The sequence below is a fragment of the Pteropus alecto genome, unplaced genomic scaffold (genome assembly GCF_000325575.1).
Source record: "Pteropus alecto unplaced genomic scaffold, ASM32557v1 scaffold145, whole genome shotgun sequence".
Taxonomy (NCBI): Eukaryota; Metazoa; Chordata; class Mammalia; order Chiroptera; family Pteropodidae; genus Pteropus; species Pteropus alecto.
This window is the reverse complement of record NW_006436285.1, coordinates 304118-330750: the sequence shown is the minus strand read 5'-3', so window position 1 is coordinate 330750 and position 26633 is coordinate 304118. Positions and strand designations below refer to the sequence as shown.

General features: G+C 33.9%; 1 protein-coding gene across 5 annotated transcripts in view; it reads left to right on the top strand.

The window, feature by feature from the left end:
* The window catches only part of ZNF280C (zinc finger protein 280C), a 52828-nt gene that overhangs the window by 20445 nt on the left and 5750 nt on the right, over positions 1-26633 (top strand). For 4 of the 5 annotated variants that reach the window (XM_015589871.2, XM_015589872.2, XM_015589873.2 and 1 more), the window contains 9 exons: positions 1448-1618; positions 1762-1871; positions 5728-5948; positions 8997-9154; positions 9807-9907; positions 10688-10834; positions 16358-16489; positions 19657-19967; positions 20432-20572. In XM_015589871.2, the coding sequence (XP_015445357.1) occupies positions 1448-1618; positions 1762-1871; positions 5728-5948; positions 8997-9154; positions 9807-9907; positions 10688-10834; positions 16358-16489; positions 19657-19967; positions 20432-20572 (1492 nt within the window). The remainder of the gene's footprint in view (positions 1-1447; positions 1619-1761; positions 1872-5727; positions 5949-8996; positions 9155-9806; positions 9908-10687; positions 10835-16357; positions 16490-19656; positions 19968-20431; positions 20573-26633) is intronic. The other variant, XM_015589874.2, reaches the window with a different exon arrangement.

The following is a 26633-nucleotide window of genomic DNA, read 5'->3' as shown; positions in this document are numbered from 1 at the left end:
TTAGAAAAAAAAGGTAAAAGGGGAGTTTCTCTGTCTGACATGCCCACTATATTCCCTAAGATAGAACCATTAGACTCAGGTGGACATAGTTTTAAAGCCATTATACTAACTCCAAACTTTTTCATAAGAATCAGTGAAGTACTGCCATTCAAGATTAGTTGTTTCTATTTTGTAAATAGGGAACCAACTTGAGTTTTCCATTAGACAGCTTAAGTATTTTTCCATTAGACAGCTTAAGTATTTTTTTAAGTATCTTAAAGGGTTTCTCTAAATTTTTAGAATAGAAATTGTTTTTGTTTACAAGCTCAAATGTATTTAAGCATCTTAAGATAAATTCATTTTTTGTAACCAAGCTTAGAGTATTCACGGCGCTTTAATTTTTTTTCTTGGAATATATATTTTTTTTTGGTTTGACTTTTTTCATGGTACCTATTTATATATTTATTCAAAGGTGTCTTTAGAATTTTCATTTGCATTAAAAGTTTATTTCATGAGAAGAGTCTATCCAGGTCCTCTGCCCATTTTTTTAAATTGGATTGTTTGTTTTTTGTTGTTGAGTTGTATGAGTTCTTTATATATTTTGGATATTGGCCCCTTATCAGAGGTGTTGCTTGCAAATATCTTCTCCCATTTGGTTGGTTGCCTCTTTATTTTGTTGATGCTTTTCCTGTGCAGAAGCTTTTTAGTTTGATATAGTCTCATTCATTTATTTTTGCTTTTACTTCCTTTGCCTTTGAGATTAAATTCATGAAATCTTCTCTAAGACCAAGGTTCATAAGTTTAGTACCTATGTTTTCTTCTATGCATTTTATATTTTCAGGTCTTAAATTTAGGTCTTTGATTCACTTTGAGTTAATTTTTCTGTATGGCGACAAATAACAGTCTAGTTTCATTCTTTTACCCGTGGCTTTCCAAATTTCCCAGCACTATTTATTGAACAGGGATTTTTTTTTTTCTCCATTGTATGCTTTTGGCTTTTTTTTACTCACAGGCACAGAAAACAGTTTAGTGGTTACCAGAGGAAAAAAGGGGGGCAGTAGAAAAGGGTAAAGAGAGTCAAATACATGATTACAGAAGATTTGACTTTGGTGAGCACACAATGGAATATACAGAGAATGTATTACAGAATTATACACTTGAAACATATATAATTTTATTAACCAATGGCACCACAATAAAATAATTTTTTTTAAGTTTACTTCATGACTTGTTCAAATATATGTAGTACATAATAGCTGTTTGCAGTTTCTACCTATTGATCATATAAATTTTGATCATTTTCTTTATTGTCATTTGTATGATGTGATGATTTAATTATATTACCTTTAATTTAGCTCCAAAGCATTTTTACTTAATTTTAAAGGTAAGGCTCTTTTAGCAGCATTTGTAAGCAATGTTCTATACTAAAGCATTTAAAATATCTTTTTCACTATTTAAATTATTGTAGCTCTGGATGAAACTCTGCCTATAATAAAACGTCCTTCAGCTTCTAAAGTAAACAAAATCAATTCAAAAAAGCCAAAGACCAGTGAAGATGTTTCTGAAATAAATTCTTGTGCTTCGTTGTCTTTAGTCAACTCTCCTTTGGTGACATCCTCCCCTGTTATGATATCAAAAGGTAAATATGAATCTGTTATATAAAAGAGAAAATATTTATGCATAAGTTTTAGAAATTGCAATGAACTTTAAAACTATTATTACTGGTTGTTTAAGGTTTAAAAAAGAAAAGTTTAAATCATAAAAATCCTTAATTTATTTTAGGTACAGATACCTCATCAATTGAACATAAAACTGGAATGCCTTTTCAAAGATCTTGTCCAAAGTGCAATGTTCAGTTTAATCTTTTGGATGCTTTGAAATATCACATGAAGGTAAAATTTTCAAAATGTAATTTTTAAAAATATTCAAATTTCTGAAAATATTAAGGATTGATATATAGTAAATGCTAGTTGATCCAGATATTTAGATAAGAAATCGTATTGGTATTTTCATATAGCTTAAGTAAAATTTGATATTCATAATGATTACCTTCATACAAGATTTAAAAATCCTTCTCAAGCATCAAATTTTGAAAATTATGTGTATATATACACTACAGTATATGCATATTTTAATTTTTAATGAAATACAATAGGCAATTAGTTGCTTTTATTTATATTGTACAATTCGATGAGGTTTTTTTTTCAATTATAGTTGCCATGCAATAATATGCCAGTTTCAGTTTTACAACATAGATATCAGAGATCCACATAATTCACAAAGTAGTCACCCCATTAAATCTAGTACCCCTGTTCCCCCTTACATATTTATTACAACACTATTAACCATCTTCCCCCATGCTGCACTCTACATTTCCATATCTATTCTGCAACTATCCATTTGTACCTCTTAATCCCTTTGCCTTTTTTTTTGTCTCCCCAACCCCCCCATCTAGTATCCCTCTAAATATTCTTTGTATCTCTGAATTTATTTCCACTTTTATTGTTGTTGTTGTTTATTTTGTTCTTTAGATTCCACATATATGTAAAATTATGCAATATTTGTCTTTCTCTATCCCATTCATTTCATTCAGCGCAATACTCTCTAGGTCCATCAAGGCAGTATCTTTTTCCATTCCCTTCTTTTTAGTGTGTGTCTTTTAACCTGAAGTGAGTCTCTTATAGGCAGCATATGTAGGGGTCTTGTTTTATTATCCATTCAGCCACTCTGTGGTTGGAGCGCTTAATTCTTTTCCATTTGATGTACTTGTTGATAGGAATGTAGTTATTACCATTCTTTATTCCTGCTTCTCATACATGTTTTTTCTTCTTAAGTCCCTCCACCATTTCCTGTAATACTGGCTTCGTAATGATAAATATCTTTAGCTTATTTTTGTCTGGGAAGCTCTCGATCTGTCCTTTAACTCTAAATGGTAGCTCTTCTGGATAAAGTATTCTTGGTTGTAAATCCTGGGTTTTCATCACGTCGACTATTTTGTGCCAAGCTCTTCTGTCCTGCATAGTTTCTTTTGAAAAATCAACTGCCAGTCCTATGGATGCTCCCTTGTAGGTAACTAACTGCTTTTCTTTTGCTGCTTTTAAGATTCTCTCCTTGTATTTAACCTTTGGCATTTTAATTATGATGTGTCTTGGTGTGGGCTTCTTTGGGTTCCTGGTTTTAGGGACTCTGTGCTTCCTGGGATTTTATGTCTATTTCTTTCACCAGGTTAGGGAAGTTTTCCATCATTATTTCTTCAAATAGTTCCTCAATGTCTTGTTTTCCTTCAGGTACCCCTATGATGTAGATATTTTTACCTTTAATGGCATCCCATTGGCTCCTTAAATTATCATAATCTTGGCTTCTTTTTTCTTGCCATTCTGATTGAGTGTCCTTGGCTTTCTCATCCTCTTTATAAGTCATTTGATCCTCTTCTTTATTCACTGTGTTCATTCCATTTAATATACTTCTCATCTCAGCTAATATGTTCTTCATTTCTGACTGGTTCCCTTTTATAATTTCCATTCCAATTTTTATGTTTTTTCTCTCTTTGTTAAACTTCTCACTGAATTCATCTACATTTCCCATAAGTTCATTGAGCATCTTTATAACCAGTGTTTTGAATTCTGCATCTGTTAGATTACTTGACTCAATTATTCCTGGATCTCTGTTCTCTTCTCTCATATGGTTTCTGCTTCTTTGTCTTTCCATTTTGGCTGCCTTTCTGTGTTCATTTCTATGTACTAAGAAAAACTCTTGCCTCCCGGTCTTATTAGTGTGGCTTTGTGTGGTAGGAGTCCAGTGGCACAGTCCTGAGAGGAGTTCAGCTGCAAGCCAAATTTAGCCCCACCCTGTGCCCCTCCGGGTCTACCTGTTAGATTCAGCAAGCAATCCACAGATGCTGTGCTTATAGTTGCCTCAAAAGAGCACACCAGAAACCGAGGCCAGCTGCCACCAGTGTGAGTCTAGGCGCTGCTCAGCAAGGGGCACCTGGCTAAGGGAGGATGCACCTGGATGTGGCTTGGGTAGGGCCGCAAGTTGGGGGAGACAGAGTTTCAGAGAATCCTCTGGATGGAGTGACCTCTGTTATCCAGTTTGATGACTTCTCTGCTATGGCACTGTGTCTGCACACTGAGAGTGGGGAAGGCTCAACAGAGGAACAATTGATACCACCAGCACTTTTGCCTGGGAGAGAGCCTTGCCTCCGGCCCTCGCTCCAACAAGTCAATGTCCTCCTGTAAGTCCCTGGTGTCCCCTGCGCAGCTGAACTTGCCCTGGTGCTCAGAGTGAGCAGGTCCATCACCGCAAAAGTCCACTTGCGGACACGGCCCCTTTAAGAGGAGTCTGCAGCTGCCGCTGCATCCATCCCAGTCAGCTGCTGGGAACCGGGCAGCCTCGTGTCCTCACCCCGTACTACCTTCTCCTGTTGCAGAGTGATTTCTTCGATTTCTCCCTAGTCGTATGGCTTATTCATCGAGATCTCAGGCGATTTTCCTTGCTATTTGCTCCTTGTTTCTGTCACAACTTTGATTTGGTCGCCAGAGGGATGAACAGAGCCTCTATCATCTATACCATTTTTTCTTCCTCTCAGATCTATTTTTTAACTTCATTGTGAATGTACCCTTTAGGATTTTTATAAAGTGTTCCTTTTTTTTTGGCCTGGATTCTATTTTGTTTGATATCAGGCTCACAACCCTTTCTTTCTTATGTTCATTTTCCTGTTATATTCTTTGTTTACCTTTTTATTTTTGACTTCCAAATCATTTTGTTTTTGGTAGTTTCTTGCTTTTACCAGAGTTGTTTTTCCTTTTGTCTTCCTACACGAAATTTCTTTTTTTTTTTTTTCCGGTGGTTGAGTTAAACATATGTATTCATTGACAAGATAAATTTAATTGGTCTGATAGGTTTAATTGGACTTGATTCTGTTATAATTTTTGTTGTGCTTTATTTTTTTAAAGGCTTTCACTTTGTGGTTGCTTTGTGTGTACATAATTGGTATTTTTAGGAAAGTTTGTTTTTTTGCTCTCTAGTTATTCTTAAAGAATTCTTCTAGAGAAATTCTACAACTGAAAATTGTTTATAATAAGTGAATTCATTTTATCTCATTGGAAATAAAAAAAACTCATGTATGAAAATATTCTCCATTAAAGTCAGTTTACATGTGGTCGTGATTTTATTCATGAGATAGATTTACCCTTCTGGTATTTCAGCATTCTAGATAGATTGTGCTGAGGTTTTCAAGATGTAAGTGATGATTCTTTCTTTGTGTCCCATACATTTCCTAGCACCTTGTGGCTGGTTATCTGTGCTTAAAGTCCAGTTCCAACCAGGCTTTACTGAACTATTATGTTATTTTATAATTAACCATAATAATGGTGTATAAAACTACCATTCCATTTAAGGTATATCTTGACACATGAAATGTATGTTGTTAGCCAAGGGACAAATTATGATTAAATATTTACATCTGAAAAGTTTAATTGCAAGGGAAAATGTTATATAACCATCCTTGATCTTAAGGTTTTTGATTTGTTTTTGAAGTTATTTCTCTATTAAAATAATAGGTGTGTATTGTTTGAATTTTTTAGACTACATAAAGAATGAAGCCAACATTTTGGTGAATATCTTTCCAAATATATTTGAAGCATAGTTTTACATGAGCTGGCCCTAATTATAAACACAGAGTCATTTTTAGCATCTAATTTTTAAAAGAGATATAAATAAGGCTCATATTTTTTCTTCCTCTTCTAGTGTTGTTGTCCAGACATGCTAAATCAGTTTTTGGAAATGGTTAAAGTAGAAATTTCAAGTACTGAAAATAAAGATAAAGCTGGTGCAGAGAAAGGAAAATTGATCATGTTAGTTAGTGACTTTTACTATGGAAGACATGAAGGAGCTGTTGACGATGAACAGAAGACTTACACGACCTTTAAATGCTTCAGTTGCTTGAAAGTTCTTAAAAATAATATTAGGTATGTAAATATTTATTTCTATTTATGTTTGAAATTAGGATGCTACAGATGCAAATATTGTATCGTTATTTTTCTATGTCATCCTACATAAGCGATAATACTTTGTACAAAGAACAAAGGCAGATTATCATGTTGAAAAGCTTTTGTCCTTTCTTGTATTTTAGGAGTTTGACAGTTGGATCTACTTAGTTGCATTTCTTTGAAATAACTTAAAGACGAGATTTATTTTTACCTAAGAGAAAATCATTTCTTTTTTCTATATTTATCATTGAACTAGAAGCCTTCATGAGACATTTGTATTTTTTAACAGCTTTTGAATTTTACTTTTCCTATCATGTGAAGAACCTCTTTATCCAGTTTGACCTCCTCTATGCTAGTCTTATTTAATGCTCTAATTTTTCATTTCGTATTCACAATTTTTAGTACACTTACCTTGCAGAGAAAATTATCTTCTTTGGTGCTCTTTAGAGGAGTACCAGTTCTATGAAACATGTCTACTTTAATTTTATAATTTAGTACATTTTAAAAGTAAAGATTTAATTCTCAGTGGAATTTTGAAAGTTCATACATGTTATGCTTTAAATTTTAAAAACTTGTACTTTGCAGTCTGAGTTGTATGGCATATTACATATCTATCATCTTAAGTGAGAGAGTAATGAGAGCAAAGTAACAAGACATATTGATTGGTATTTTTTATTGGTTATACTATACAGTCTGACACTTTTTCCAACACTATATTATAAAAAATATTAAATATTCATCTAAGTTGAACAATTTTACAGTGAACATCTATATATTTACCACCTCAATTTTACCATTAGCATTTTATTATACTTGTGTATTTATTCGTCCATAGACCCACCTGATTTTTTTTATATACTTTTCAGAGTAAATTCCAGACATCAGTGCACTTTTCTTAGGTGAGATACACATATGTATATGCATATATGTACATATTGTGACACGCATACACATAAACTTTAAAAATATACTTATCTTTGATAAACATTGTTTGTAACTAATATTCATAAGCATCATATAGGTCATTTCTAAGCCTAGCATTTATTTTATTTTATGATAAATTCTTGGGTCCAGAATGAAATACATATAAAAACCCTGAAATATACTGTAATATAAGCCTAAAACTAAATTATGAATGTTATGTTTAGAGTAGTGCTTTATAGTTTTCCAAGATTTTTCAAATATTAGTCATATGAGTTTTCATACTTCTTTACCTCCTTTTTATCAATCTCTAACAGCCATCAATTGCTAACTGTCCCAGTAGTTTAACAGAAGAGAAATTATGCTTTGAGATGTAACAATAATAGAATTCCGTGACCATTATCCATATTTTTACCATTTTTACAGTAAAATACATCAGAAAATGTTAGAAAATGTTGTAGAATGCATAGAAAAGTGGTTCACTGGTTTATGTTCCTTATTATATTTAAATATTATTCATATAAGATTTGATGTTACTTTAGCAATAGCTTTTTGGATTTTCCTTTAGGATTAGCCATTGAATATTAAACATGAAGTTTTCTTTTTTTGTTTTCCTGTCAAGACTGGTTATAGAGTTCTAGTTTATCAGAATATCTAGAAATTTTAAGCTAACCATATTTTATAATATCTAGGAATTTTATAGCATTTTTAACATATTATTCGGTAAATGAAACCTAAACAGTAAACACTGTTATATATGTTAAATAACATTTTACCTTAGTGGTAAAAACTAGGGTGGCAAATTAACAGTTTTAGAGAATAATAGAAGCTAATAGTTCAAGATTTCTACTCTCTGCTCTGTCAACATGTAGAATATTTCTTTTTCCTACATTGAGTGTCACCAAAACCAGGTAGGGCTATTTTATTCTGAGAATAGCCTTGTAAGGGATTTGCTTTTTTCCACATCTCCATCAAATAGACAGTAATTGATAAAGAGATTATTTTATACAAATAAATTTTATTAAAGTTATGAGCTGAAAGTTTAATGGCTCATGACCTTTATAAGTAAACTTAGGCAAGACTAGGATTTTTAAAATAGATTATAATAGAAATAATGTTAAAATGAAAGGAAGAAAAAAAGACATTTCACAGTATACCATAAGGAGCTCTAAATAGAAATAGTGTGTTGGAAGTGTAAAAAGATAAATCTTAAAACCTCCATGATGATTGCTGTCTAGGTTGATGACATTATCACTTTATTTCAAGATTATTTCCTTTAAGGACTCATAGCGAATAACAATATTTGGCCCAGTCTTAAATTGTTATTTTGATTGAATGACTTGACTTTGAAATTCAGTAAAGAGTTTCAGTTAACTCTGAAATAGATATGCCTGTTTATATTTTAATCTCTGCCTTTGAAAATCAGAGTTCCTTCTTCTAAGAAGCCTTTTTGGGAATCTGACATAGTAGAATGTAGAATTAAATGAATGGTGCTAAAATGGTCATAGTCTGCAAGTTAAAACGAACCATTTGTGCTAACAGTAAACCAGTGCCGTTAAGTAAAACAAAAGGTTCTCATAATTATTAGTATTAAAATGCTACTACATGCATTTAGAAACCAAGACACAAATCAGAAAAAACTAATAATTTGTATTTCAAGCAGCTGAAAACTATTGCTTATCTTTAAGGCCTTCCAAATATTTCTTTCATAACTCTAGCTGCTTTTGATGGTAGGGTTTCCTTGCTTTAAGTATTTTATTTTAAAATGTAAATGGTATTTCATGTATGGAAAAGAAGCCTGCCATTTTTCTTTACAAAAATTTTTTTTTCATCTGAAATAGTGAAGAGTTATAGCAAATTAATGGTATTTCATATTAACTATAAGAATGGATTATTTTAAAACAAAGATGCAAGGGAAAAATTTACTGAGCCATTTAATGAAAGTGATTATTTAAAGTACACATTTTTCTAGAAGACTTTAAGGCTTAGAGACATTATTTTGAGTAATACAACTGCATGTTTAACCTTTAGATTTAGATACTTATTTGTGAGATTTTTCTTTGGTTATAAATCTGAATACTTGTACCTGCTGACAATTATTTATAGGTTTATGAACCACATGAAACACCATTTGGAACTTGAGAAGCAGAACAGTGAGAGCTGGGAAAGCCACACCACCTGCCAGCACTGTTACCGACAGTATCCCACACCATTCCAGCTGCAGTGTCACATTGAGAGCACACACACACCCCATGAGTTTTCTAGTAAGTCACAATTTCATTGAAGTCCTGAACATTAATAATTTTGATCATCTAAACTATGAGGAATACTTAAGCACTCTGATGGAAAAATAGGACTAAGAAATAGAGTTTGTAATTGAAGGCAAAGTTGACAAATTTTAACTTGCAGAAACTTTTTAATAAAAATAACTTACTAAAATTGAAGTCTCTCTTGTAAGTAGAAACTTCCTTGGCATTACTAATGCATTTTATGTAGGAAACTAAATTAGAAAACTCAGATTCCCTGGTTTGCAAATATAAAATCTATGATTTTGACTTACAACTCTAATGATAAAGGTGAAGTTAGACAGCTTGGATTCAGATTGTATCTCTGCTTCTTAATTCAGCTACAAGATCCCGGGCAAGATGCTTAATCTTTCTGTGCCTCAGGTTCTTCATCTGAAAAATGGGGATAAAAATAGCAGTATGTCTCTCAATGATGGGATGAGAATTTTTAAGTAAACTAATATAAGTATAGCCCTTAGAATAGTGTAACAAAGTTAACATCTATAGAATTGTTGTAACCACCATCACTATTACTATTATTTCTCATTGCTGTTGTTACGGATGTACAAAATGAATTTTTTATTTATATACATCTTTAAAATGGTGTAACATGGTTTTTTTCCACTTTCAGCTATTTGTAAAATCTGTGAATTATCATTTGAAACAGAACATACTCTTTTACAACATATGAAGGACACTCATAAACCTGGTGAAATGCCGTATATTTGTCAGGTACACACACATTTTATCATATACTTACATGTTCGTTTAAATTTCCTGTGCCACGAAATAGTCCTTTTGATTTTTTTAACCATCTAAATAAAACATGTTACTAAAAGTGAAGACTCTCTTTAATAATTGAAACTCCCTTGGTTTAACTCATTTATATGGGGGGTGGTGGGTTAGATTTGGCCAGCATCTAATAGTTTACTGACCCCTGTACTAGACAAACAAAATACGCTGCTGGAGAAAGACAAACATATGGACTTTCTTACCAAATAGGGAAGAATAAGACATGTCAGAGAAATAGGAAATGCTCTTAGTTATGAGAAGTTCAACTAAATGCTTTGGGGCTGGTATTTTTCCAGAATTTGAAGTGGTTCCCAATAAGATAGCAAGATAAAGATAAATTGCCTCTGTCATCTCCTGGATGCTATTTAAAATAGTATTCCAAAGAAGAGAATACTCCATTTTATATAGCAAGAAAAATCTTTATAGGACAAGAGGTGTCAGAGTTTGAAAATTCAAGTCAAGATAGGGAGTAGTAAATCTGAAAAGAAGGGATTCTAGTTATGTTTAGGAATATATCCCTAAACTTTGAACGATAACTTTTCTGTTTCAAAGATTATTGTTATTACTTGCAGTAATAGGATTCTTGATTGTATAGGCAGCAGAGCTGAATTAGTAGTATGTAATGTTCCTCTAAACAAATGACTCATCATTGCTACTGTGATGTAATTGCATATCAGTTATAAATTTTCAAGTTAAACTAAACCTTCTTTATATTTCTAGGTTTGCCAGTTTAGATCATCAACATTTTCTGATGTAGAAACACATTTTAGAGCATCCCATGAAAACACTAAGAACTTGCTATGTCCATTTTGCCTCAAAGTTAGTAGAATGGCAACCCCCTACATGAATCATTACATGAAACATCAGGTGAGATTTAGCAGTTCTTGTTTGTTCATTTTGTATTAGTGAAAAGGTATATATATAAAACTTAGAACATTGGTTAGACTTGTTCGAGAAGGAAAGTAAAGTTGTTCCAAATGACACAATTAATTTATAGTTTATGCTGAATTGCTTGTGAAACTTCCACTTCTTTTCCCTGTCTGTTTCCTGGTGATGATGAGGCTCGTAAATAGTGGAAATTTTGAAAGATAGGTAGAAATAGGAACCCTAGAGGGGAAAGGAAGAGGAAATATGAATGAAATATTTAAGTTGGATATTTCAGGGGTCTATAAGTGATGAGAATGGGAAGGATTTTGGAGGTAGTTAATCAGGAGCAAGGAAAAGGTTTAGTTTGAAATGAAGAAGGTAAGATTGAGGACTCTTTCTGTTTTCCTTTTTCTCTTTAAACTTTATTTCTAATTTCTGACCCACTTTTTATTATGAGAAGACATGTGGTTCTTATAAGTTTTTTGTAGCAGCCAGTGACAAAGGAAACAGTAACAACACTTATTTCTAGATATATGAACCATGCCAGGGAATTAAATTTCGTTTTTTTTAACTTGTTTCTAGATGACATTAGCCAGTTCTGCTATGTATTTCTGAGATACCAGTATTAGTGCTTGTACCTTTCCCTTAAATTCTCATTTCATGCTTGCTTGTTCTTTTCCTGACACAATTAGACTATCTTTTATTTGGGCTGAAAACTTTGATGAAATCGTAAGCCAAAAGCAGTGGTATCTTTGCCAAAATCATCAGTCAGTGAATTCACCGAATCTGATTATATAATCAAGTTTTGTCTCCTCACTGATCAGCTCATTACCTTTTCTCATTATTGATTGTATTGTCATGACCAATTTATTCAGCACTGTTGCTAACATTACTTTCATTTCTAGTCATTAGATAATCATGAAATTAACTTATAGTTGTTAATTGTGGAAAATCATAAAAGTAGAATATCCAAATACATTCAGGATCACCTATGTTATGACTGGGATGATACCAACATGCTTATTTTTTTATCCTGGTATGCTATCTCACCCTAAGAACCTCAGGTGAAATCTTTCCATTCTAGGGTTTCCCCACCAGTGTTCCATTAGATGTTAATAAATGTTCTGCTGTAAAATTGTTTCTGGAAAAAGAAATTCAGTAAATTTCTATTTACAAAATTAATAGTTTTTGTTTATTTTTTAAATAAGACTTTTCAGAGCTTTAATATACTAAGAAAACATAAATCTCTAAGCAAGGGATATTGCTTATTTGACCATTGAACCCTTTATTTGCTCAATGCCTATAATCATTTTTTGAGGAATAGAGTTTGGGAAACACTGGTCTTAATGCTGTATATTTCATCTTTGACTTTTGATTTGGAAAGAAGTATGAGATATAAAGCTGTAGCTCTGACTATTTCATTATGAAGCTTTTAACACAGTTCTTTCTCCCATGCTTTACTAAGCCCCAAGTGCGGAGGGTGTAATATATACTTAGAAAGATAAGAAAGATGGTTGGGTCTGCTACGTGGACTGTGTCTCTTAAGAAATTTACCTTGCTGTCCCATAGTCACTGTTTATACCCTGAGTTATATTTTTTAACATGCCATGTGTATAGGAAAGAGTCAACCCAGCAGATCTGAATTGCTCACATCATGCACATTTTCAGAAGGGTCTACTTGAATAACTGGCTCTTGGTTAACTCCTGATTATGATGAACACATGCTTTTCTTCTGGGAGTCTGAAGATTTGGTGACTGAACCCCATTTAAAAAAAAAAACTCTGGGCTCTTAGACCCAAGAAAGCTTCCCTGGCTAATAAAACACTTTATACATGTTGCTGGGAGAGGGTTATTAAAAGTGTCCTGTGCAACTCCATTGGGAAAAGGCACTTGGAAACTGGTGCCAGTATCCTCCAGACTCTACCCAATACACTTTTTTCCTTTGTTAATCCTATTCTGTATCCTTTCACTGTGATAAATCAGAGCTGTGAGTATAACGACTTCTAAGTCTTATAAGTCCTCTTACTGAAGCTTCAAACCTGGGAGTAGTCTTGGAGACTACTGACACACCTTGGTGCCCACGTCTTATGTAAGTTTAGAGTACATAAGAGGTAGGTAATCGGCAGTCAATAGAGGAAAGACTATTAATAAGAAAGATCATCAGGCATCCTTCAAAGTATTTGCAATTTATATAATTGTTCACAAAAGACTTGAAAACTATAGCAAGATTATAAGCTTGTAACAGATGATATTAGTGCGATTTTAGGCCATAGGAATTATTGAATCTATGGCCAATTTTATTCTTTTTGAAGATTTTGGTTGTAACCTTTTCCTAAAAAGAATAGTCTTGAGTGATTTTAGAGTTAACAATACAGTTTGTACAACTTTTAAAAGGATGAAGGATTTCAGATGTTTTAAATAGCCTCGTTATATCTTTATAATGATAACAAGCAGTTAACATATTAATCACTTGCTGTATTGCAATTACTAGTTCTTTTACTTGTATTATCTTATTTAATTCTCACAACTATGTGAACGTTTTTCGTTTCATAGATGAGGAAACAAAGCTTAATAGAGAATAACTTGCCCAATGTCACATTCTCTAATAAATGGCAGAGCCAAAAATTCACTTAGCACCCAGCTTTTACCACAGAGTCATATTCTTCACTGACATTAGGTCTAAAGGCAGATTTACAGATAGTTGGAATTAGCCTTGAAAATCCTCTCAGATCACCCAAACAGTATAGTATGCTTGTCAAATAGTTTAACACAATTTTTCTTTATCCTTGGAAAGATCACTATTGTTTTTGATTGAACATCATGTTATTTTAAAAATGTACTTTATTATCGTCATCCTTAGCACATCACAAACATGCATGCGTAAGAGGGATGTGTAAGACTTGACTCCAACTAAAAGAAGAGTGGATAAATGTTTCACATCTCAGCTCTGGGCAAATGCTTACTGAATGGAATGGCAGACATTTTGAAGTAATTCAATTGTGCCTTCTCATGTGCACTCTTGTCAGTCTCTTGCTGTCTACTTCATTATTTATTTAACAAATATTTATCGAGTGCCTAATATATGCCAAGGACTGTTTTATAGAAGTGAACAAAACAAGGTTTGTTCCCTCTGGAATTTGCATTATGATGGGGTGAGAGAGAGAGACGTCTGAATGTGTATATGTGCCAGCTGGTGATAAGTACCATGGGAAGAAAATATAGGATATAGAGTGTCAGCACTTAGAAGGGGAAGGAATAGTTTCTGTATTTTTATATGGGGATATCAAGGAGGGCCTTTCCAAAAGAAATAAGGAAGTAAGCCATATGGATATCTGGAAGAGAATGCTCCAGGGAGAGGGAACAGTAAGTAGGCAGTGAGATAAGCATACATCTAGATGTTCAAGGAGCAGCAAGGACCCTAGTGTTGCTGGAACACAGTAAACAAGTGGAAGAGTAGCAAGAAATGAGGTTGTAGCAATAGAATGTAGGGCACGTGGTGTAGGGCTTCGTAAGCCAGAGTCAGGATTTTGGAGTATTATGGGAAGCCATTGGAGGATTTAAGCATGTTAGCATTAGAATAGACTATTGGGAAGTAAGTAGAAACAAGGAGAACATAGGCTATTGCAAGAGTCCAGGTAAGTGACTTGGTCTGATATGGTGGCAGTGGTTAGAGGTGATGAAAAGTGGAAAGATTATATTTTTGAAGGTAGAGTTGATAGATTTTATTAATGGGCTTGATGTGGGGTGTGAGAGAAAGAGAAGAGTTAAGATTGACCAACTTTTTTGTCCTGGGTATCTCCAAGAATGGTGTTGCAATATACTGAGATATTGGGAAGAGGAAGGAACAGATTTTTTTGAGGGGTCAAGGTGGATGGGGAAAAGTCTAAAGTTCAATTTTGTTCATGGAGATTTGAAACGCCTAGTAGATATCAAGTAATGAAGTTGGGTAGGCAGTTGGATAGATGCTATTTTAAATCATGAAACTGGATGAGGTATAGGTACAGGTAGAGAAAAGATTTCGGGAAATTATACTCTTGGGAACTCTCTGTCCTGTTAACCTTGCTATCTGTTTCTCAACTTGTTTTTTTCGAAAGAAGCAGACACTCAATACTGATTTTTGCTTCATTTTCAGATATAATTTCTTTGAATTCTACTCCTTCCAGGAAGTTTTCTTGTTTCACTAAGTAAAGATAATGAGGGCAGTCATGATTTAATGCCATTTTGGCATCTGTGTTACAAGAAAATCAATAAACATCTTGTTCATTGTCTTATTTTTAAGAAAGAGATCTGCTTTAACAATTAACTTATTCTCTTTCCTAATTATTTTTGTATTTGTCAATGTCTCTCTCTTGAGCACATAGAGGTGAATCTGTTTACGTTTCCTGTACCTATGATAAGATCCGATGCACCATACTTCTAAAATAGCTTTAAGGTGAAACTAAACTAGTAATATAAACACTTTATTTATTTATTGCTTCGAACTTTGTAAAGAGCTTTTATTTATCAAATGCCTGCCGTGCACCAGAAACTGCTAGGTACTTTCATATGTTACCTCATTTGATATTCCTAAATGATTATTTGTGTTTTAAATGTAAATAGTGATGGGCCTGTAGAGATACAGCTTTAGAAAAATCATTCTTTTGTATTTGTATGTCATTCTAAATTTACATAGAAATATAAAATATATTTTTAATTAATAAGAGCATATACATAAAGATTATAATTGATAATAACTAATAATTGAATACTAACCAGCTATGAGCTAGTGACTTAGATTTCTCATGGGTCCTATTTCCCACTCATAAAATATTAATAGGACTGGGTTTGAGAAGGGACACAGTCAAGGGGTTCTCAAACAGTAATGCTGATTTATGCTTCTATACCCATACTGTACATTATCATAGGCACTAGCCCCATGTGTCTATTTAAATGTAAATTAGTTAAAAATAAGTAAAATTTAAAAATCAGTTTCTCTGTTGCACTTGCCACATTTCAAGTGCTCAATAATTACATGTGGCTAGTGGACACCATATTGGACAGTGCACCTATAGAACATTATCATCACTGTAGAACGTTCTATCGGACAGCACTGCTTTATACAACCATTTCTATAACAACTTTCTTGGGAGAGTCTGGATAAATCTGTTTTTAGAAAGTTTAATTTATTTTACCAACTTAAGAACAAATGGAAATAACAATAATTAAAAAGAATTTGTTATGTTCAAGGATAAAAATACAGTATAGCTTATTTTCATAGTTTGTGTTTGAATAGTTTATACTTCAAATTTAAATTTAGAAATTGTCAACTCTAATTGAAAAATAAAAATTAAAAAAAAAGTTTTTACCCTACAAATGGTATAGAACTTGTCTCATTGGATCCTAATTGACATAATTTTCCTGTTGATTGCCTATATAGTAACAAATACTTTTAACTATTAGATTTAAGAGCAATTTCAAGTCCCAGGATTTATGGCAGTAGAGATTATTATTTCTAATACTATTTCTAATGTTATTTGTAAACAGAAAAAAGGAGTTCATCGTTGTACAAAATGCAGACTACAATTTTTGACCTGCAAGGAGAAACTAGATCACAAGACCCAGCATCGGACATTTATAAAACCTAAAGAGCTAGAAGGATTGCCTCCTGGTACAAAAGTGAGTTTTAAATATGTTGTATTTTAACATTTTGTGTGATAATAGAAATAAACTACTGCTTGGCTTTATCTATTGAATATAATATTAAAAGTTGATTGTCATTAAGATTTTAATTTTAGGTTTTCTCTTATGTTTGATAAGAGTTGATTGACATGTGTTATATTAGAACATATTCCTGTGCAGTGAGTACAACTAGATTAACTGTAGTCAGCCAGTCGTTTCAATATTCCATAGGTTGTTTTTGAGCTATTCCAGTTGGCAACATGTAAGTCTGCTTCAGTCACTAGACTATAAGGCCAGAAATCATGTTTAATTTATCTTTGCGTCTCCAGCATCAGTCATAGTGCCTTGAATGCCATAGTTTGTTGAAGTTGATATTACTGAGTCTACTCCTAGAGAAGCAAATTCTGTTCCAGAATAGCATTGCTGTTTTAAGTGAGCCAACACATCTGACTGCAAATTTCCTTTCCTCTATTTTCCTTATGTGCATCTGTATTCTCTAACTTTATGGAAAGTCGGCTCTTGACTATGCCTCAGTGGATAGATGCATAATCCAAAGTGAGGAATTCTCAAATACATATATTTGGCTTTGAGTACTTACTTTTGAATGTATGTCTACTATTTGAATTAAGTAAAATAATGTAAAGCAATGCTCTGAAGATGTAGAACAAAAAAAGCTATCCAGTATCCTTCTCTGCAATCCATTCATTCTGTGCTGGGACTAGACATGCAGAATACTAATGTAAGCAGTGCAGTGCAGTCCTCTCTCATATCTTCCCTTATTAGTAGTAATAAGTAGCATGTTACATTATAATATCATTATACTATTAATCATGATTGGTACTAGTACTTTAGAATTAAGCTTTCAGTGTGATTTTTCATACATTGTATTATTTAATCCATGTAGCAGTTCAATGAGGTAGACAAAGCAGGTATTACTCTCATATTATAGATGAGGAGACTTGGCAAGGATAAGTTGCTTACTCAAGGTCACATAGCTAGGAAGGGGTAGTATTGAGATTTAATCTGGGATCTTTTGACTCCTAATTTAGTTCTTTTTGTATTATACATGTATTACATAGGACTTCCTCATTGGCTGCTCCTCAAATATGTGGGGATAGTATAGTCAAATGATTAAAGAGAATGTAAACAGGCAACTGTTTTACATTATTAACCAATGGGTATAATTGAACATTTTCTTTTTCTAATACTAAATGATAAATTTTATATTATCTCCCTTTAAGGAAATTTTGAATATTATAACTCTCTATGCTGTATGATGAATTGATGTAACCTCCACAGTAACCTTTGGAACCATAAATCCTGCCCAATGAGCCCCCAGGGAGCACAGGTCACATTTACTAGAGATCTGTTTTATAGTTACCAAAGGGTAATACAAGCCTTTTGAGAGTGACTATTTCAGGCTTTGAGATTTCAATTTTGGCCTCTGTATTTGTGAAAGCTATTTAGTTATATCAGAGCATAAAATAGCCATGGAATGTGCTTTTTTGGTATTCATATAATTTGCACTAACTTCTAATTATCGATTAATATCTGCGTTAACATATAAATAGTATCGATACAAAACTAATATTATAACAGTTAATAAATATTGAGGTAAATTTTATTTAATTGGTATGACCATTTAGAGTAAATGGAAGACTTAACTGATTGTAGTTTAAACTTGCTGTTTTCAAAGTAATGATGTTTAACTTTTTGTATTGCAGTGTTTTTTGAAACAGCTTTATTGAGATATAATTCATATACCGCACTATTCACTCATTTAAAGTGTATAATTCGATGTTATTTAACACATTCACAGAGTTGTGCAAACATCAACACAATCCATTTTAGAATGTTTTCACCACCCCGAAAAGAAACCTCATACTCATTAGCAGTCACTCCCTATTTCCCTTCCACCATGGCCAGGCAAACTTTAATCTATTTTCTGTCTCTATGGATTTTCCTGTTCTAGATATTTCATATAAATGGAATCATACATTATGTGATTTTTTTATGACTGGCTTATTTCATTTAGCATAATATTTTTCAGGTTCATCATATTGTATTTTATATCAGTATTTCCTTTTTATGGCTGTATCAGTACTTATATGTATCAGTACTTCATTCTTTTTATGGCTGAATATTATTACATTGTAGGGGTATACAATATTTTATTTATCCATTCATCAATTGATGGGTATTTGGGTTGTTTCCAATTTGAGGCTATAAGAATAATGCTCCTATGAAAATTTATGTGAATGTAGTTTTTCATTTCTCTTGGGTGGAATTACTAGGATGGAATACCTAGGAGTGGAATTGCTGGGTTATATGATAACTCTTCTGTTTAACATTTTGAGGAACTGCCGAACTGTTTTCCAAAGCTGCTGTACCATTGTACTTTCCCACCAGCAATATATGAAGGTTGCAATTTCTCCACATCCTTAGCAACACTTGTTATCATTTGCCTTTTTTATTATAGCAATTCCAGTTGGTCTAAAGTTACATCCTATTGAAGTTTTGATTATATTTCTTTGATGAGTAAAGATGTTGAGCATCTTTCCATGTGCTTATTGGTCCTTTGTACATCTTCTTTGAAGAAATGCCTGTTCAGATCATTTGCCCATTTTTAAATTAGGTTATTTGTCTTTATGTTGAGTTGAAAGAGTTCTTTATATATTCTATACACAAATCTCTTATTAGAGATATGATTTGCAAATATATCTCTACGTCTTTTCATTTTCTTAATGGTGTCCTTTGAAGCATAAAAGTGTTAAATTTTTATGAAGTCTAATTTATCTATTTTTTTTTTGGTTGCTTGTGCTTTTGGTATCATATTTAAGAAATCATTGCCTAACCCAAGGTCCCATAGATTTACTCCTGTTTTCTCTAAGAGTTTTATAGTTTTAGCTCTTGCAGTTTGGTCTTTGCTACATTTTGAGTTCATTTTTTGTATCTAGTATGAGGTAGGGATCCAAACTTATTCTTTTGTATGCAGATATCCAGTTGTCCCAGCACCATTTGTTAAAACAGTTGTTTCCCCCGTTGAACTGTTTTGGCACCCTTGTCAAAAACCAACTGACCATAATGTAATGGCTTGCAGTGATCTTTTTAATATTAGTGTAATGATTAATTTTCAAAAATATATATTGCCTTCATTTTTATAGGTTACTATTCGAGCTTCATTTGGACCTCTTCATTCAAAGACATCAACTGCATCTTCCAATAATACTCCAAGCACTTCTTCTCTTCAGGTCTCACCTCCTAGGTCTAAAAATACAACTGCGAAAAGTTCCACAAAATCTAATGCAAGTAAAACTAAGACACATAAGGCTCATGCAACTACATCCACTGCAAGTAAACCTAATGCAAGTAAGCAGGGTAAAGGTACATCCAAATGCAAAGCAAAAACTTCTTACAAGCAAAAGAAACAACGCAACAGAAAGAACAAAATCAGCATAGCTTTGAAGAACTTACGGTAATATCTTTTATTCCTGATTTACAATGTCAATTGAATATTAAATATTAAAGGTTTATTTTAATATAATTTACCATATCACAAAACTCCCTCGCACATTTATGTGATAATCACTTATCTGGCATAAAGGCCAAGCAGATAGGTACTTTTTACAACTGCTGAGAAGAACTTGAATTACTGTGTTTATTGTATTATTGTCATCTTTTACACTAATCTTATATTTTGTGTTTATATCTTGTGATAATTGAATTGGTTAATATTATCCTTTTTATTCTAGAGAAAGGTTAACTGGTGTTAGCATTTTAACACTTATCCTAACTTGTTGTTTCAAAACAAATTTTCAAATTATGAGTCTCTATTTAAAGATGTTAACCACCCTAGTTTCAATTAATAAAATGTTGGTAAGGTTTTGCCTTATTATTTTTGCTTTACAATATTTTTTTCATTTTTTCTGTCTCCATAAGGTGTCATCGAGGACTTCATAAGTGCATTGAGTGTCATTCCAAAATAAAAGATTTTGCAAGCCACTTTTCAATATATATCCACTGTAATTTTTGCAAATACAACACTAACTGTAACAAAGCCTTTGTAAATCATATGGTGAGGTGAGTTAAACATATATACTGCTGGTCAAAACTGCCAGTCAAGATGTTTGCTTTTTTAAAGCAAATTTGTCCTCTTAGAAACCAGTTTGTCACCTCAGGGAACTAAAAGGATCTAGCAATAGAGAACTTTTAGGATATTACCCAATACTATTTTCCAGCATAATAACTGATGAAATTATTAGAACAAAAATTTTAAGGCGTTAGACTAATTAAATTAGAATAAATTTATTAGGGAAATTTATTTTTCCAAGTCTTTCAAAAAGTGGTTATTTTCAAACAAAATGTTAAATATTTTTAACATATTTATCAAATAAACACATGTAACCACATGAGCAGTCACTTTGAGAGTGACTTTGACTCCAGACTTGTCAAAGATGCTAATTACATTATTGGCGCACGCATATGTGTACTCCATCTCTTTCTCTCATTCCCTTTTTTTCCCTCCCTTCCCTCCTCCCACCTCTCTCATCCATGTCTTTCAAGTCATTCATCTTTGCATTCATTCAATAAAATGAGAAATGAGAGGCTATAGGGCTATTCCAGTCATGATGCTACTGTTGGAATTTCTTTTCATACATTAATCCAATTTACATTATTTGAGCACCTACTATATACTTTATGTTAGAAAAAGACTTTAAAGCCCACATTACTTTCATTTGGACTTTATTTGTAGGCATTTCCTTCAGTATGGATTTTTTTTCAATAGATAAAAAATTGTTCAGATATAAATGTGCTAAGTTTATTATTCAAATTAAGGTAGTTTTATTTTTAGTCAGAAATAAGGTATAAACAATAAAAGTGGCTTACTTATAAATCATAGCAAGACCTCTATGTGTTTTTATGGTCATAGTTAGCTACCACTTTCAAGGATTTGCCCACATTTTTTTATGGCTTCAGCACTTGGTTTACAGGGATTTTTTTCCCCTCGATAATCAGCTGACCTCATGGTACCTTGACTTCTTTAATGCTGACATTTCACATCCACCTCTGACATGTTATACTCCTTTCCTTACCACTATCTCATTTTACTTCATCATACACAATATTCATTTTTTGAATTCTCATTAATTACTCATGACTTTCAGAGTTTTGACCCCTCTTTCTAGTCCAACAGCACCATTCCAACTTTATAGACAACCTCACCCTCCAGGTCATCTGTTTTGAATGTTCTTTGTTTTTGTCCTGTTATAGCCCTTTACATCTTTAGTCATGTTTAACCTTGCTACCCTTGACTCTCTTGTCCTTTTTGATCTGTCTCTATGCTCAGTTCTAGACTACCAAACTGTGGTTGATTTAATCAGCTCTGAATCGATGGTCTTTAACTTTAATTTGGTCCTGTCTTTTTAAAAAAAAATACATCTTTGTTTTTATCTACAAGATCTGTTTAAGTCCTTTTCAGTACCCTCAGGATTCTATTCTAGTTTCTCAGTTGTTAGCCTTGCCTCCTAATTACTGAGGTCATCCTTTCCATTTTTCACAAGATTAACTGTTTTCTACCTCAAGTTTTTCCCTTCATTCAGACATTAATCTCAGAAAAGACATGTCCCATGTCCCATTTTTGCAGAGTTAACCCTGCCTCTAATCTCCTCCATTTCCTTTATAGCAGAGTATTCTTTACTATCTTATTTGTCATTTCTTTACCCTTTGTCATCTGAGTATCACCTCCACCTATCAGTTAAAGTTGCCCCGTTAACAGTTTTCAGTCGTACTCCTCTGTGACTTCTGTAGAGCATTTGATAGCTTTGATCATTAGCTTTTTTAAATTAAATTTGTTGGGGTGACATTGGTTAATAAAATTATATAAGTTTCAAGTGTACAATTCAATAATAAATTATTTGTATGTCGTGTTGTGAGCATTCACTTTTAAAACTATTTTCAACTTCTTTTAAACTGTTACTGCCATTTTTTAAACTTCTTCGGCTACTTTTCCATTTCATTACTTTTTTTTTTTCTGTTTGTCTCCCCACCATATTGAAATATAGTAGACAATTAGTTGCTCATATTTACATTGTATAATTGAATGAGATTTTTTCCAATTATAGTTGGCATACAATAATATATTAGTTTCAGTTGTACACCATAGTGATTAGAGCTCAAGTGATTACCCCACTAAATCTAGTACCCTTCTTCCCCCTTACATATTTATTACAATATTGTTGACTATTTTTCTTATACTACACTTATACTACAAATGACTATTTTGTAACTATCCAGTTGTATTTCTTAATCCCTTCACCCTTTTTTACCATCCCCCAATCCCCTCCTCTCTAGTACCCCTCAGAAAATTCTCTATTAGTTTTTTTTGTTTTTGTTGTTATTACTGTTGTTTATTTTCTTCTTTAGTTTCTGCATGTACGTGAAATCACATGATATTTTTCTTTCTCTATATAACTTCATTTAGCACAATATCCTCTAGGTCCATCAAGGCAATATATTTTTCCATCCCCTTCCTTTTAGTCTTTTAATCCGAGGTGAGTCTCTTGTAGGTAGCATATGTAGGAGTCTTGTTTTCTTATCCATTCAGCCACCCTATCTTTTGGTTGAAGCACTTAATTCTTTTCCATTTGAGTTACTCGTTGATAGGAATGTAGTTATTACCATTCTTTATTCCTGTTTTTGATACATGTTTTTTCTTCTTAAAGAAGTCCCTCCAACATTTCCTGTAATACTGGCTTGGTGTTGATGATTTCCTTTAGCTTATTTTTGTCTGATAAGCTCTTTATCTGTTTTTTGACTCTAAATATAGCTCTGCTGGATAAAGTATTCTTGGTTGTAGATCCTGGGTTTTCATCACGTCGGATATTTTGTGCCAAGCCCTTCTGTCCTGCATAGTTTCTTTTGAGAAATCAACTGCCAGTCTTATGGGTGCTCCCTTGTAGGTAACTAACTGCTTTTCTTTTGCTGCTTTTAAGATTCTCTCTTTGTCTTTACCTTTGGCATTTTAATTATGATGTGTCTTGGTGTGGGCCTCTTTGAGTTTCTCTTTCTTGGGACTCTCTGAGCTTCCTGGGGTTCTATGTCTATTTCCTTCACCAGGTTAGGGAAATTTTCCATCATTATTTCTTCAAATAGCTCTTCAACTTCTTGTTCTCCCTTTCCTCCTTCAGGTACCCCTATTACGTGGATGTTTTTGCATTTAATGTTATCCCCAAAACTCCTTAAATTATTATTATATTCTTCACTTTTTTTCCTTGCCATTCTTATTAGATGACCTTGGCTTCCCCATCCTCTATATTTGTGGTTCGATCGTCTTCTTCATCCATTTTGTTAATCCCCTCTAATATACTCTTCATCTCAGATAATGTATTATTCATTACCAGCTGGTTCCCTTTTATAATTTCCACTTCCATTTTTTGTTTTTTATCTCTTTGTTAAAGTTCTCACTGCATTCATCTACCCTTCCCCTAAGTTCACTGAGCATCTTTATAACCGGTATTTTGAACTCTGCATCTGTTAGATTGCTTGACTTCATTATTTCTGGATCTCCGTTCTTTTCTCTCATGGATTCTGCTGCTTTGTCTTCCAGTTTTGGCTGTCTTTCAGTATATGTCTCTATGTACTAAGCAAATCTCTTAAGTCTCCCAGTCTTATTAGCATGGCTTTGCGTAGTAGGTGTCCAGAGGCACAGTACTGAGAGGGATTCAGCAGCAGGCCAGTTTTAGCCTCAGCCTGTCTCCCTTCGAGACCACCTGTTAAGATTCAGCAAGCAGTCTACAGATGCTGTGCTTATAGTTGCCTCAAGAAACAACATCAGAAACTGAGGTCAGCTGCCACCAATGTGGATCTTGGAGCTTGCTCTACAGGTTGCACAGGACATGCTAAGGACACAACTGGATGTGGCTTGGGTGGGGCCATAAGGTGAGAGAGGTGGAGTTTCAGGGAATCCTCTGGTCAGAGTGACCTCTGTTATTCAGTTTCATGCTGTCTCAGCTATGACAGCATTGTGTCCACACACTGGGAGTGGGGAGAGCTCACCAGAGGAATAATGGATACTGCCAGTACTTCTGTCCAGAAAGAGCCTCACCTCTGGCCCTCACCCTGACATCTTAGTGTCCCCCTGTAAGTCCCTGGTGCCCCGCATTCAGCCAACCTGGGGCTGGTGCTCATAGCGAGAAAGTTCCTCACTGCAAAAGTCTGCTTGTGAACACAACCTCTTTTGAGACATCTGTGGCTGGCAGCTGCCACTGCCGTAGCCTCTGTCCCACTTAGCCTCTGGGGACTGGGCAGCCTCGCATCCTTGCCCTGTCCTACCTCCTCCCATCGCAAGGTGATTTCTTGGATTTCTCCCTAGTTGTATGTCTTGTCCATCTAGATCCCAGGCAATTTTTCCTTGCTGCTGCTCCTTGTTTCTGTCACAATTGTGATTTGGTCACCAGAGGGATGAACAGGACCTCTATCATCTACACCATTTTTTATTTTTGGTTTTTACTTGGGCTTTTTTTGATTAGTCAGTATGCTCTATATTTTTTCATACATTTAGTTTTAATTTATGTATCTTTACATTTAACGTGGGTTTCTTGCAGACAGGGTATAGTTGGATCTTGTTTTTTTGATGCACTCTGTCAATCTCATTCTTTTAATGGTGCATTTAGACCATTGCAGTTCAAAGTGATTATTGAAATAGTTGGATTAACATTTATTCATTACTGTTCTCCCCCTGGAAGTCCCTGTTTCCCCTCACACAGCTGACCAGGCGCTGGTGCTCAGAGCGAATAGGTTTGTCACTGCAAAAGTCTGCTCATGGTCATGGCCCCTTTAGAGGTTTCTGCAGCTGATGACTTCTACTATTATGGCCTCTGTCTCACTCAGCCGCTTGAGACTGGGCAGCCTCGCATCCTTGCCCTGTCCTACCTCCTCCCATTGCAGGGTGATTTCTTATTTCTCTCCCTAGTCATAGGGCTTGTTCATCTAGACCCCAGGCGACAGCTTGCTGTTTGCTGCATGTTTCTGTCACAACTTCGATATAAAAGAAGATGAACAAAACCTCTATCATCTATGCTATTTTGAATTCTTTTTTCTATTTCATTACCTTTTGTTTCTTCAACTCTTGTTTCTTTACATTTCCTTTCTTGGTATCTTAACCACTCTCAGGATTTTATCTTTTACCTCTCAACTGTAAATCCTTGAATTTCAATGCTGAGTTTACCTGAGATCCAACTCTTTATTTTAACTATTTGATAGATATTTTAACCTTTGACTCACTAGCATCTATAAAGAACACAAGTCAAAAACATTATTGTCTGTTTAGAATTCAAACTATCACCTAATATCCTTTAAGCTCAGTCTGTCTTAAGGCATCATTTGCATAAATGTGGAGCATCATCTAAAAATAATACACTTAAAGTTTCTGAAGCCTGTGTTCTCTTGATCTTCCACCATTCATCATGGCTTCCTGAGGATCCATCTTGCACAGTTTAACACTCTGCCTCCCAGTTACCACAGTGGTTCTGCACCCATACCCGGTTGCTCTAAACCATGTCCTCGCTAACCTTTCTCTCAATATACTGCTGGGAAGAATGCTGGTCTCTTATTCTATACCAAACACATGACTGCCCCAATAGGGCTTTAATTCTGCCCCTAATTTATAGAAGATTAAATTGGAAAATATTTTTGGTGTTTCTTAAACCCATGGGTCGTTCTGTCCACCCCTTTTACATTCCCCATAGGCTCCTCAACCATCTTCTAGGATTTCTAGCCCCATTCTATCTCAAAATATTTCCAATTGGCCCCAGGCTTCCTTCATAAACTTTTCCCAATTTCCAGTGAGCCCCAACCTCACCCTGCATTGTCATTACAAACTGAGCACTTACACGTTGTTAGCCTCATATAGAACTGACTTCTACTTCTAGTCTTCTAAAGGCCTTGTAGGTCTCTACATTTCCCCTACTTCTATGGTACCTTGCTTTCCTTGTTGCCTCAGCTACCTGCCCCTTAATGGTACACTCTCACTCTGACCCAGTTGAACTTTTGCCATATGCTTGAACTCTGTGCATACAGAAACTTCATTTTCTCAGGGGTTGAGTACCTTTAAACTTTCTCAACGTATAGTTCATTCTACATT